General features: G+C 45.6%; 1 protein-coding gene across 1 annotated transcript in view; it reads left to right on the forward strand.

Annotated features, from left to right (window-relative positions):
* Positions 1-13,383, forward strand: part of LOC115309698 (exonuclease V) — a 22,006-nt gene extending 8,623 nt beyond the window's left edge. Inside the window, exon 2 of the mRNA XM_029967937.4 lies at positions 12,011-13,383. Coding sequence (XP_029823797.3) covers positions 12,052-13,104 — 1,053 coding nt within the window. The 5' untranslated portion in view covers positions 12,011-12,051 and the 3' untranslated portion in view covers positions 13,105-13,383. The remainder of the gene's footprint in view (positions 1-12,010) is intronic.
* Positions 13,384-14,947: the final 1,564 nt, after the last annotated feature.

The raw sequence follows: 14,947 nt of genomic DNA on the forward strand, positions 1-14,947 counted from the left end.
CGTTGTCGGAAGGCACTACTCGTCACATGCTTAGTGGTTCGGAAGTTCAAAGCTGTCTTTTCGACCTAAATACCTGTGCCGATAGTAACAAAAAAAAAAAAAAGAAAGAATAAATGCGGGAATATAAAGCAGGAGAAAAAAAAACAAAAAAACTATCAAGAATTCGTCGGAAGTGTTCTATTCTTGCATATTCAGAGATTCAGAACTTCGAAACAAGTTTCTTTTACCAAGATGTGTACAGGCTAAAAGAAACACGTCCCAGGAACGTGAAGCAAAAAAAAAAAAAAAAATTTTCTTTTAATGACGTGCTGAACTTGAACACCATTAGAAATCTTCTCCCATGAGTTAATTTATTTCTTAACATGAAAAAACAATAAATATATTATTTTGTATTCTGCAGATGGCAATGATATGTACTGTCTGTGGTGTTAATTTAAATGCGATACCTCAAACAACTTAGACGAAAATAAATATCAAGTTTAGGTCAAAATTGCATGCAGATAAATGTTTGGACATTTCTTCGAAACTCACGTTTAATAACAATAATCACATCTTAAGACGGCACTTACCATAGCTACACATTAATCATTCTTAAAAAAGTATAACATGTCTACCATAAGTAGCTCCGGCTGCAGCGTGCTTCAAATCTGGCACAAACGATAATCGTCAAAAACCCGTCGTCCTTCCTCGCCCCTTCGGGGATTTATTTCTTTAAACCTAAGCATGCCAGAAAATTGAAATAAACGACATTGTCTTTCGTAAGGAACGCAACACCGCGTGTAAAAGTTCGAGAAAAAAAATTACGAATGTACCCCACTACTTGAAATTAAATGAAACCGTCCGCCGGTCTTTCGAAGTTCGACGAACGTCGAACTTTTACCCTAAAAGTTCGAAGTTCGTCGAACTTCTGACTTTTCAGAATTCAAAAGTTCGAAACTTTTCGAATTCTCTTGATAAATAAGTTCGAAAGTTCGAAATTTATTGAATTTTTTGGTCGGTCAAGTTCGAAAGTTCGACAAGCATCGAACCTTGCAGCGCAATAAGTTCGAAAGTTCGAAAAAGATCGAATTTTTTTGCGTAATCAGTTCGACGGTTCGAAAAGCGTCGAACTTCTTAGCTTAACAAGTTCGAAAATTCGACCTCCGTCGAATTTCACGATATAGACAATTCGAAAAATCGAAATCTTTCGAACCTCTCGAACCGCTTGATTCGATCGTCGAAACTTCGATTCGAAAAAAGTTCGCGGCATCCCTACTGCCGGCTACTCCATAGCAATTGTTATTTGATAAAAAAATAACCAGATCTAAAACAAAACGAGCACACAAACAAACAAAAATTTCGCCAGAGTTGCCATTGTACATATTATTACAATTCTAGCATGTCCATTGATTCATTTTCGTGGACTACCTGTGCCATTGTGCACCGATGCGAACACTTATGTCATGTTCCACACCAAGGCTAACTGGCGATCGCTTACCGCCCGCATTGGCAGCATCTCAAAGCAACAGCCGCGGCAGGTCTCTCGCCCTACTGTGCACCTCGTCGCTCACAAAGAGCCGCCGCCACCACTCAAGAGCATCACCAGCAGGGATCAGCAAACAATCCTCTGCCCACCCCCGCATGAATCATTTTAGCCCTTTTGCATAGGATACATTGCATTTGAAATATGTTCACAGAAATATTCTGTTTTCCATACCGTCACCTTACAATTAAGCGATTTGCAAAGCATTATTTCATTCAAATCGTATGGCTAATCGTTAGGCTACTGAACAGCTCTTCTCGAGACGCGTAGTACAAAACATTTTTTTTGCCGCAGAATCAGTCATCGCACCTCAATGTGATCCCATGCTCGGTAAAGCTTTATTCTGGAGCTTTGTTCCCACAAGATGGTAATTGGTTAAACTATCTAAGTTGACCGCAGCAACATAACACAGTCCATTCAAAGGCCAGAGAATGCCTTCACCCCCCTTAGAAAGTCGCAAAGGGATATTCTGCCATCAGCAAATTGGTCCTGCGGCGATTTTTTTTTTCTTCTTTTTTTGAAATGTGTGGGTGCGGTGATGCGTGGCTTGAGGGCTTTCCTACCAGGCACAGATTTTTTTCTTCATTTCAGTTGTGAATCATCGGATGCAAATTCTGCTTATCTGGCATGCCCTGTGAGGATATTGAATTATTTACAACCGGTGTCGAATCGATCGTACAGTTCTACGATCATTGTATATTTGCCTATATGTCGTCCGCCATGCCGTGGATTGGCATGCACTCTAGATGTCATTCTCCAAGTAGCATTTCAAGGCGTAATAAAGCTTTAGGTGCCTCTACTTCATAATGTCATTTGTTCCATTATTTCGGTTTCCTGTGAGTGTATGCTGAAGTCATTGCTTTTCCCTAGCCTGATCATGTACAAGGTTAAAATGAGAAAAGTGGTTTTCAGAATAGTCAAAAACAGAAAGTATGTTTTTAGTAAGTTTGAAATGGGAGAAAGTTCAAAATGAGAAGAAAAGTCTTTTTGAGAATGGTCAAAACCAGAAAGTATGTTTTGAGAAAATTTGAAAGGAGAAAGGTTAAAATGAGAAAAGTCATTTTGAGAATGGTCAAAATGCGAAAGTTCGTTTTGAGAATGGTGCAAGTGAGAAAGGGAGAAAAGCGAAAGTTGTTTTGCGTAGGGTTGAAATGAGAAGGTAGAATTGCGAACGGGTTCAAATGAGAACCACCCTTTAAATATACCCCGCCTCTCTCCCCTTTTTCTTATATTTATAATCAAGACATTTCGGGTATCATTTGCACCTCTCACGTAAAACGCTGGGTGACTGTTTACGGTCTACAAACCGTGCTACACATTAGCCTGTTAATGATTGTACTGTTCGCGCTTCCGTTGGTCTCAAGTAGAATGACGTTAAATTGGAGGCATGATTGTCGGCTCATGGCAGGCCTGGGCAGAGATACTCAGAAAAGTATTCCGGGTTACTAATACTGAGATACATTAACAAAGTATTCTGGAAGAGAAATACTGAGATACATTTCTTTTTGCTGTATGGGGATATTTCGGAGATACTCTGTAAAAAGAGGAAAAATGTATCCGAGAATACAGATACTGAAATACAGATATTGAAATACTTTTATTCCTCAAATGACGTCATGTTTTGTAAAAATATTTAAAAATGCACTATAAGCTACGCAATGACCCGTAAAACGCAAGTCCGAAATGTGGCGCAAGAAACAAACAAACATGAATTTTCAAGCGAAAAAAACATCTTTATTCATGAAAGGTTCTCGCAAACAGGGAAAAATTAAGTTAATTACACTTGAGTAGGAGAAGCTTCTCAAACAGTTTGTCTTCAAGACAGCAACGGTTAGATTTTAGCACAAGACTCGCGAACGAGAAAAGTCTCTCCACTGCTGCAGAGGAGCATAAGTTTGTTTTAAAACAAATAAATACCGCCTTCATGGCTGGGAATTGCTGGAGTATGGAGACGTGTTTTCTCGGATCATTGGGATAGCGGAAGAACTCGCCTCTCACATAAGTCTGATCAGACCGTGCCGAAATCGCAGATTTGCGATCTTCAAAGTCGTAGAACCCGTGATTCAGCAAGCTCTCAAAGTCTAAAGTGTTTGCCACTTCGCTGGATGTCCATTGCAGTTTGAAGAAGGGGTGCGAACAGGTGGCGAGTATCGCCTCATCATTTTCCATTTTGAAGATGATGAGGCGATACCTCCTCTTTCTCTTCATCTCAAACTCCTCTTCTTCCATAGTTGCTTTTCCTGATACGAATAAGAAACCATTATGTTCCCCAGTGAACCCCATAGAGTACAAAGAAGGACAATAGTTTCAGAAAAGGAGTGAACCCTAGAAGTTTCACAGCATCCTCTCTATGAAGGAAACCTGACGATCGCCATCAGGACATTAAACCGCTGTCCGCTGTAAAATAAAGCGGACAGCGAAGGCAAGGTTGACATTCTCCGAAAAATAGGGTTTTTTGTTTGGGCCCTTTTCATCTCGTCAATCTTTTGGTGACGTCTTCAAAACGCTGCCGACCCCCCCCCCCCCCCCCCCCCCAATGCAACGAGATACCTTTGCCTGTCCGAGTATCTTGTTACAAGCGATACATAGCAAGTGTATTCCACTACGGAGATACAAATGCATTTTTGAAATGCATTTCGATACAGAGATACAGATACTCAAAACTATCTCTGAGATAGTATCGCGATAAATTTGTGTCGCGATACTGCTTAGCCCTGGCTCATGGCTATTGATAGCTGTGCTACTGCAACATAAGTCGGTTGACTAAACAAAACGCTTCCTCTACCGTGCCGATTTGTGCGGATCTTTTAGCTAAGGGAGTTTGAGCACATACTTGCCATTGTTGTGTTTTATTCTCTTCTCTAAGGCCCTGTTGTGTACTGGTCTGTGATGGCACACCAGCCGCGAGACAGTGCGACGGTGCACGCGAGCGCCGGCTGCTGCGCAATCAAAATACCTCCTTCTGCGTGCCCACATTCGTGTTATGGCAGCTCAACCTAGAGCAAAGTCTGGCAATTCGACGACGGAGCCATAGAGTGCCCGGTCGCAGATTTGGAGCGCGAGGATCTGGTAGCAATCAGCATTTTTCAGGGAGCCCGTAGTCATCGCACAGCTTTTGCAGCGGCGAGGACCCGAAACATGGTTTTCAAACCGTGGCCTCCGAGATCCCGAAGCATCTCGGAGGCCAAGTTCAAACCCGACGAGAAAAGAAGTGGCAGCGTGAGGAGCATGAGCGGACATTCTATTGCTCGGGACAAGTGTGTTTCGGTGTCTCGCCGCAGCGGGGCGCCCGTTACATGCCTCTTCTCTCATCCGTTGTCTGCCGCTCTACCTTTTCACCTTCGACGGCCACGTCTCATTGCGATTTGCCAGGCTTTGTCAGTATAGAGGAGGCTATGCTAGAGCACGTATATGTACCAATAAACCTTTGGTTCACCATACTCGACTTACAGGACGCCTCAAATGAACTACATTACACTGGCAATGAGGTAATTGTGAGTAAACCGCAGCGCTTAACTGCAGCAGGTATAACTGCGTGTGTACCCTTCGAAGAGTTTATGCCAAATGACGCTGCATCCTGGCCACGCTTTATAGAGTGCGTGGAATTTACTTTGTGGGAAGCAACATAACCACGCCAGAGAAGAAACAAGCCATTCTCTGCAGCGTCTGTGGCTCGGCCACATATGCCATTTTGAGCTCTCTGTGTTCGCCAAGCGCACCAGCCAAAACACCATGCAAGGACATCATACTCAAGCTTCATGAGCACTTCGCTCCCCTGCTGCCGGTGACCTTCGTGCGATTTCAGTTTTTCAAGCGGGGCCAGCGTTCTGGGGAGTTTGTGGCAGACTTTGTAGCAGATCTCCGATGCTTGTCTGAACACTGCGAGTTCAGTAGGATGCTCGACGACATGCTTCGTGACCGCGTAATTTGAGGCCTTCAAGACGACGTGTTCCAGCGACGTCGACTCGCCGAGTCCAACCTAACGCTGGCCAGGACCCTAGACATGGCGAAGGCAGCAGAACTGGCCAAGTCCCAGGCCATCAAAATTTGTAACTTGGCTTCACCGCAGCCTACGACGGTATCAGAAACATTGCGTGGGGTTCGGCGCAACGTCAAGGTCGCCACATCGAACCATAGTGCCGCACGCGTCAAGTTCTCCGCCTACCATATCCATCAGCACAGCTGAAACTATGGAGGGCAGTCTGAAGCCGGATTCACAAGGTACATGCTGGCGTTGCAATGGAGCGCATAACGCAAAATGCGGATGGAAGTTGACTCCGGGTCGGCCTTTGCGGTTGTCAACCCGCTTGTTATGCACCAGCACCGCATTTCCAAAAGCAGCCTCAAGCCGTGCTCCTTCCAACTGTGCTCTTATACATGGCAGAATCTTTGGGTTCTCGGAAGCACAACAGCGGACGTTTCGTTCAGAGGCAAGAGCGTCGTGGAATTGGTGCTTCTTATTGTAAAGGGATTTGGCGTCAGTCTCCTAGGGCTCCGGTCCTTGGGCATTTCCGTGGAGGGTGTCAACCATATCGACGCTTCATTGCAGCAGGTCCAGGCAGCCACAGTTCATAATGTGATTGACGATTTTTCTGAGCTTTTTTAAGCAGGACTCATGAGAAGCGAAGGGCTGCTGGTTCGTGTGGATATCGACCCCGCCGTGATTCCCAAGTTTTTTAAGGCCCGCCAGGTGCCACTTTCGCTGCTGCCAAAAGTTGCCGAGGTTATAGATAAACTAGTGGAACAAGGAATCTTCGACCCTGTTCGTCACTCTTCCTGGGCAACCCCCGTCGTGCCCATTCTCAAGAAGAATGGGAACATCCACCTATGCTGCGATTATGAGTGTACGGTAAACTGTGCCCTCCGGTGAGAAACACCCTTTGCCTACGGCTGATCAGCTGTTTGCCAAATTGGCTGGCTGACTGTCAAAAGTATTCCCAGCTAGACTTGGAACAGTCGTACCACCAGAAGGTAGTAGACAAGGATACGGCAGATCTCCAAACGGTCAACACTCATTGAGGCCTCTTCGGGTTACTCGTCTACAGTTCGGCGTTGCTACAGCTGCAGCAATCTTCCAATGCTACATGGAAGAGCTGCTCGCCGGACTTGTTGTTATTTTGGTGTCCCTTGACAACATTGTGATTGGTGGTAGAAACAGTGAAGAACACGAAGCCCGTCTCCAGGCCGTGCTGAAGAGAATCAATGACGATGGTCTCTGCCTGAACTAGGGCAAGTGCAAGTTCAAAGTGTCTCAAGTGACGTTCCTGGGGTACCAAGTTGACGGGGAAGGCATGCATCCTACGGAAGACAAGGTTCTGGCCATCAAAACTGCTCCCGAACTGCAATAAATTTTAAACCAGAACAAAGTCTTTAGTTATCATCACCACCACAGGAGCGTCACATGAAGATATCGCGTCCCCGATTGGTTACTGCTGCTTCAAACGTCTCCGAGCTATCTGAGTTGCTTGTCCGTTTCGAGCTGGACTGGATCCCAGTAATTCGCGTTGCAGTGCGAGGATCTAGGGAACAACGCGTCAGCAACACCGAAATTTCTGGGAAAATTGCACCGTCTGAAACGGGCCTAAGGTGACGCAGGGTACACAATGCTCACAAATGTGTAGAAAAATAACGGAAACCTTCCTAGACCACTTCAGAGGTGACGCTGCTAGTGAATTTAAGGTGTCGTGGTAAATGTCGGTGCTTCCTCAAGCACATGCTTAACCGATGTAATCAAAAGGCAGCTTTCGTGCAATAGATTGGTTTCGCCTTTACGACTTTGTCGCCTGTAAGGCAAACAATTCTGCTAGTTTTTTTTATTAATAAAAGGGTACTATTTCGGACACTATTAGCTATGACACGGGAGCCGTGGCCATTGTGTACCTCCAGCGCCACATAGCAGGTGCACCCGGAAACGCCGCGCATACCCCACCTATCCTGTGTGCTGGAATTACTCTTCCAGGTTGCAATAACACTCCTTGTCGTCTGCTAGGTACAAAGCAGATGCACCCACAGCACTTGCCGATGTTTTCTTCACAGGCTTATGTTTGTGCCTCTCGGTACAGTACAGATTCCCTGACTCGTGGAAATGAACCAGCCAAACAACTAACAGGGGGCCTACCGAGCTAAGCCTAATTGCTGCCGATAATTTTATACATATCTTGGTAGATTACTTTTATTAATTGTTTTTTTCCATGGTTTTTTTATTGTGTCAGAATTTCTGTGCTAATTATGCTTAGCTCGGTATGTCCCCTTCGTTTTAGGAGCTTTGTAGGTGACATTTCTATAACTTTTAATAACGGCAATCGTAAAACACGTTTTTCAACGCAATTGCGAACGCACTATGGCCCATCTTTTTGAAATACCAAAAATCTGAGTCCTGTTTGATGTCGCCTCCTGCCGCCTGGGCAGGCGGCACCGCTCGCACGCAGAGCCGTCTCTGCTCGCACGGAATAAAACCGGTTTCCTTTGGTCCGCCGGCGCCCTTATCTCCCGCTCCTCACCTTCTCGCTTCGGGTCGCGGTGGCAACAGCACGGAGTTGTGAAAGAAAGTCGACTCGCAAGACTCCGCAATATTTGACGTCAACGCACCGGCGCGAATCGAGCGGGAACTTTGAATTCGGCATTTGGAAATTGTTTTTTTACTTCCCAAATACTGAATTCCCAAGTGTCGAATTTTGAGGGTAATGTCCCGGCATCGTTTTCAATCATTTCGGATAATAAAATATGAATTTGGTGTGTCAGTGCCCCTTTAAAGGGGCACTGACACCCCAAAGGTCGTATTTATTTTTATTGTCTAAAACGATGCAAGTTGCAGTCATAGACACGCAAAAAAAACCGCATCGCGAAAAAAAATTTTCCCGCGCGCGCGCGCGCCTTTTTATTTTTGGCGTTTGATTTTCCCGCCTCTCGCCTCCTCGCTTCTTTTGATCGGTGACGTCAAAAATCAGGAAATTTAGAAGCTTTGTAGGCGACATCTCTATAACATTTAATAACGGCAATCGTAAAACATGTTTTTTAACGCAATTGCGAACGCACTACGGCCCTTCTTTTTGAAATACCAAAAATCGGGAGTTCGTTGTGGTGCCGTCTCCTGGATTTGTATCCTCCAACGGAAAACAGGCGACACCGCTCAAAACCGGTCCGCCGTAACGCCGCCGCTCACTCCTTTCCTCCTCGCTTTGGGTCGCCATGGCAACAGCTGGGAGTGGTGAAAGAAAGTCGACTCTCAGGTCGCCGCGATTTTTGACGTCAAGGCACCGGCGCCGATCGCGCGGGAACTTCGAATTCGGCATTTGGAAATTGTTTTTTTACTTCACAAATACTGAATTCCCAAATTTCAAATTTTGAGGGTAATGTCCCGGCATCGTTATCAATCGTTTCGGATAATAAAAAAAAATATGATTTTGATGTGTCAGTGCCCCTTTAAAGGAACACTGACACCCCCCCCCCCCCCCCCCCCCCCCCCCCCCAAAGAAAAAAGTACTTTTTGCCAGGCGATTTATTATGGTGTCGGAATACTACAGAATTGATATTTTACTACAGAGTCACATATTTTTTTAATAAAGCCAAAAACACGCAACTGCTCGAAACTGAAACCGAAACCCACGCACCGCACGGAGATGTGGAGAGAAGAGAGTGAGTGGCGGAAGTCACGTGGCTACACCCGACCGTGCGATTTCTTTTGTTCATCCGGGTGCAGCAGACGAAATGCGTTCGGGATTCGTTCGCCGTGCGATTCCTTTGCAGTTATGTTTGTTCCGCTCGCTGTTCTGTACTTCAAGATGAGTTGTTTGTAAATTTAAGTGTTGGCAATTAGTAGTGAGTGCCCGTGGGGAATTCCCGTGATCGGCTCCGAAAAGAATACTCCCAAGATGGTGCGTGAACAGCTGCCTCACATCTGAAAGTGACATTGTGCGGCAGAGGTGTCAAAAATGGAATCCCATACCATTTAGTTCAGCAACGTATCGTCCACAACAATTTTTTTTCAGTGATAATTGTAAGAAAAAAAAAAAAATGTAAACATCGCAAAATGTAAAAAAAAAAAAAAAAAAAAAAAAATGTTACGCCCACACTAGGGATCGAACACGTGCCCGCTACGTGAGAAGCGGACGTCTTTCTACCGAGCCGCTGGAGGAACTCTTTCGCTCATACTAATGCATCCGGTCGACTGTATGTCGCAAAGTTTGCTGCCGATTTTCCTCCAGTACATGCACTCCCAGGTTGAAGTCGGGCAGCACCACGCATTGGCCAGATTCGTACCAAGTAAAGAAACCGTACGCGTGCGTATTCCACTTGATGTACGCACTTCGTGCTTGACGTTTGAGCGAGCGATGTCTTCAGCCACGAGAAGGGACGACGGCTCGGTGACGTCTTTGTGCAATCGGCTTGCTGGTCGGGCGTGTCGTACGGGATGAATATCAATTCTTTTGATCGATCCAAAATTTCTCTTTCGAAGGAAGACAGAATTCGCCGGTACCGTGAACAACAGTTCTGAAGTAGAGGTCCCACGCCCGTCATCCGCTGCCACCCGTGAGTCCCACGAAACGCGAAACGACGCCATGTTGAGAATTATGCAGTGAACGTTTTTTGTTTTGAATCAACGTATTTGCAGATTTTTGGAAGCCACACAATACGGTTTCATATTTTTTTTTAAATATTTTTTGTATTGATTGTGTGCCTTCAATGACTCACGACTTTGATTAAATTTGGTGGTCGCGTCGAAACCTTAGAAAACGCCCCTTGAGTGACCACAGAAAAGAGAGTGAGCGCGACTCAAACCGGCCAGTTCTCGATCGGTGGTTTTTGGGCGGAAAGAAACCGAATTTCGAGCCGCAAATTCTGTTCTGGATAGTTGGGCTCTTATATGTCACGTACAACTAAAAACCTCGGCGAGCATAAATACCCTGTCAACGAAATTTGAAATATTCCCGTCGTGTTCAAAAATAGGTTGAACATGATCCACAATATCCGTAAATGACAATAGCACGTTTGTATTTTGAGCCTGATGGCTGTATTTTTCGTTATAAACGGCCTACTCTGGCAAGCGCTCGGAGAAGGCCCAGCAGAGACCACGTGACATCCAACGCAATCGTGACGTCGGTCGTCTCGGGACTTGCAAAGCTACGGCGAGGCTGACGTCGAGAGGATGGCCTCGTCGTTCCGGCCACCGAAGCGACTGCTTTTGTACGAATTTCGAGTGACGGGTTCATCTTCTATAATCTTGTAGGGGGACAATAGCGACTTCTGCGACACACAAAAGGCATTCTCGGGAAGAGGGGAGTTCCTCCTTTCCCTGTTCTCTCGTCGTGGCCGGAGGCGAGACACTGACCGTCACTAGCTGTCAAGATTGCTAGACGGGCATTATAAACGAGGCGTTAGCGACATCCACCAGGTGCTCTTTGCTAATCGTTTAATTCGTTCTAAAATTTCTTTTTGGGACTTTTTTAACAAGATATTGGTATGTTCGATGTGATACTGCTCCTTTGAACATATATAGACCAAAAAATGAGCGCCGAAATTTCGTTGTAGTATACCTTTAAAGGGGCACTGAAGTCATTTTAAGAACAAAGTGTCGTTTTTGATTTTATATTGTTTCAATGTGTTGGTTCCCACCTATACCAAGTCCTATATTACAAAACCGCCTATTCATCTCAGGGCAATAGAAAAACATGTGGACTCTTTTTTTTCCTCGCGCACTACATTGTGTGGACCAATGAAAGCCCTACAATACGTGCAGAATCCAAATGATTTTATTATAACTTGTTTCGAAGAGAGTCTGATAGGTAGGTACACATTCGGATAAGACTCCTCTTTTTCTCAGCGGGCGAAGCCATCGCTTGCAACTGGCCGACGAGCGTCCTTTGTCGACCACTTCACTCGGAAGAAATTTCTTCCCAAAAAGGGCGTTTCGCGATCTTTGAACACGCTTTTAACGAGGAAATAAGCTACGTACGATTGCGATATCGGGTTTGTTGGGATGCTTAGAGCGTCTAGATTGAGTTGACGCCACAAAAGGACGATCTCAAAATCCACTTCAGTGCAGTGTGCGGTGGAAGCAACATACTAGTTGAGCCAGTCGTACGTTTATCTTTTGGCTCCTGATCACACCCCCTCCCACCCATACTCGCAAGCAGATAGCGGGGCCAGGTGATGAGATGGGGCCATGCAGTTGTTTGGTCCGGCGAGCACGTAGCTACCACCGCACTGTCAATTAGGGTAGAACAAAACAGAATATATACGAATCCATTTCTTTTTTTTTTTTTTGGTTGGGGGAAGACATGCATAGTGGTGGGTTGGCGTCAGACAAACTTCGTGCTTGACAAGGGCTAAAATCTTACCAGCTTGGCGATGAAATCTGGAATATTTCAGTCCCTCTCCGTGTCATTGTTGTTCAATATTTTAAACGAATTTGCTCATTTCCTCTAATCTTCTATTGTTAAGTATTATACCTTGCTGAAGTTTAATGTATGGTATTGTCACGGCTTGCAGATACTGCGAGTACATCATTGAACCTTGGCCTGCTGTGCACTATGATGAACGACACAGATGTCTGGGATGATCCCGAAGGCGATGATTTGATTGCAGCTGTTCAGCTGGACAGCACCAAATGTCTTTCAGTGGAAGACCAACCGCCACTGTTTAAGTACCGTGGCGGACGTGTTTACGTTTCGGACTTGTCAAGCCAGATGTACTGTGAACAAAAACTGCTGTACTCTCTGATTGGAGTGAGGCGCTTGAGAGAGATGGGCTATGACATAGAAGTGGGGGAGAGTGCACAAGTTACTGCAGGAACAAACATCCACTTGGCTAGGGCACTGGAAATTCAGGACGTAGTCAGCGTCAGCACGATTACCCGTGAGGACAACGTGGCTGTCTCGCTGCTGAATCTCCTTGGTGCAGTACGTGCCTTGCTCTCTGGTGTGCCAGTTGTCCGGGAAGTCCCAGTCTTCGGAATGAGTTTTGGTGGCGACATTTTTGTTAATGGCATTATCGACGAGATCCGGTGCGACGCTGAGACGCTGCAGATTGACGTAGTTGAGTTAAAGACGCGAGCGAGTGCTAGGCCGCCTAGCAAATGCGTAAGGGAGACTCATCATCTGCAAGTGATGGTGTACGGTCACCTGCTCAGGAACTTGATCCAGGGTAAGGTGAAAATGACCGACCTTGAAAAGGGCTTCAGGGTAAACCGGGATGTCAAGTTCAGCAGCGGCGTTCTCGAATACATGTCCCCGAGTGAAAGAAGCTTGGACGACTTGCGACTCCTTGTACCCGTTGTACTGGAGACCATTCAAGCACTGCCACTGCCAGCGAACCTCATTGTGGAGTATTACAGTCAAGAGAAAAACTGCTCTCTTAGTTATGAGGGTGTTAATTATGATGAGGGCTGGTTAATTGACAGGTTTGAGAAGCTCCTGCCTTTTTGGAAGGGTGAACGACCCGCTGAAGGCGTCCAAGATATCGAAGAAGTGTGGAAATGCAGAATGTGCGAGTTTCAGAATTTCTGTGAATGGCGCCTTAAAAAGGAGTGTCAGTGTGTTGAACAAAATTCTCAATGGTTTCGGGGAGTTATTCAGCCTCCATAGGTTAGCCACACTGATAACATATTTGTAAATAAAATGTTAATAATGCAAGCCTTGTATTTGATATGAGTTTGAACAAAAAAGTATTATGAATATGTCTGAGGCTAATTTTAAACTGAACGGACCCCCTCTGGTGAAGCATAACTTTTTTGGGGCTACCTAAAAATCGGGGGAAACTCCTTATAATCTAGGGATGTTGAGCTTTTTTATTGAAGTATTGTGGGTCTTTTTTTCTTGCGCCAAACAAACCCTTGTTCAAAATAAACACTTTCAGGAAACATCCTTCCAATGTGCATTAGACTGTTTAATTTGTATGGTGTCGGGCATGCAGACAGCAACACAACATTTTTGCGAGAATAAGAACACCAGAGGAAGGATGAATGCAACGACTCATGATTGGTTGAATCGACAGCAGTTTGAACCTGAATAATAATACCTATGTTTATTTTCAGTTTCTTATTCTATTCTGCCTCACGGAAGAACATTTGTACTTGTAACTGCAAGTAAAATACACCAAACAGACCTACTACTGCAGGTCGGGCATTAAGATTGCTTCGTAATTTTTCGAAATTTGTGATTGTTTGTATTCCCGGTTGCTTGATTGTTGTCTCTCTGATTGCTTGTTTTCTGTTTTTACTGTTTGTTTCCTGGGGGGTCGGCCAGCAGACGCTCTCGCGTACGGGCTTTCGCCTGTCTGCTTCGCCTCGCACGCCCCCCAGGACACAGTTCGCTCTTTGTGCTAATAAAGATTATTACACACCAACACCGGCTCTGACGTCACGGCGCTGCTATGGCGCTGCTGTCGGCACGGCGCAGACGCTTGCGCACGGTGCGGTGCCCACACCTGGTGTAGGGTGGCTGGAAGGAGAAGTGTGCCGGGCGCCGTATGCGCGCAAAGGAGGGGCGCGATACGCGATGAAGACGTTGAGAGAGCCTAGATTGTAGAGAGGGTCCATCTCGAACCATGGGGAGCGTTTGCAATTTAATGGCGGACGCTACCGGCGAAGATGGGCCGCAAGTGCGCATGCGTTGCGTTTTCGCGTGGCGAGGAGGAGAGGCTGAGACTTTGCTGAGACGTTCGTCACCTTCTCGCCGCTCGCATTGCAAACGCGGCCTATAAACCACGTGACCTTTATGGCACAAAACCTATGTGCAACTGTTGGTAAAGGGTACTCTGATGCACATAGGTCTGTAAGCATTTATTGCACAAAAACCTATATGCAGCTATTGGGAAGGGGTACTCTGATGCACATATGGTCCGTTGCAACTTAAGGAGGTAGGGCGAGGGAAAGAAAGGCCGGGGAGGAGGTAGCAGACGGTACGCTGGAGAAGAGAAGGGGAAACCTCCTCTCTTTAGCGTTCCGTCTGCTTCCTCCTCCCCGGCCTTCCTTTCCCTCGCCCTACCTCCTTAAGTTGCAACGGACTATAGGTCTGTACGCATTTATGGCACAAAATGTGCTGCTAATATTGTATAACAATGAATCAATTTACTGTACTAATAATCACTGATTTTTTTTTACCTATACTAAATACCATTGTACCCACCCCCTCTATTCCCTTTGGCCCTGAGGGTATATGAAATAAATAAATAAATAAATAAATAAATAAATAGAGACCTATGTGCAGCTATTGGTAGGGGGTACTCTGATGCACATAGGTCTGTATGCATTTATGACACAAAACCTTTGTGCACCTATTGGCAACTGGCACCGTAATGCACTTATAATTATAATGCAATTAAATGCAGAGGGGCAAGCGAGCTGGACAAGAATGACGAAAATAATCCCTGGAGAAGGGGAACAAGAGGGACGAAGGACAAACACAAATCTCCAAACACAGCTAAATG

This window comes from Ixodes scapularis, unplaced genomic scaffold (assembly GCF_016920785.2).
Source record: "Ixodes scapularis isolate PalLabHiFi unplaced genomic scaffold, ASM1692078v2 PGA_scaffold9__187_contigs__length_104089568, whole genome shotgun sequence".
Lineage (NCBI taxonomy): Eukaryota > Metazoa > Arthropoda > Arachnida > Ixodida > Ixodidae > Ixodes > Ixodes scapularis.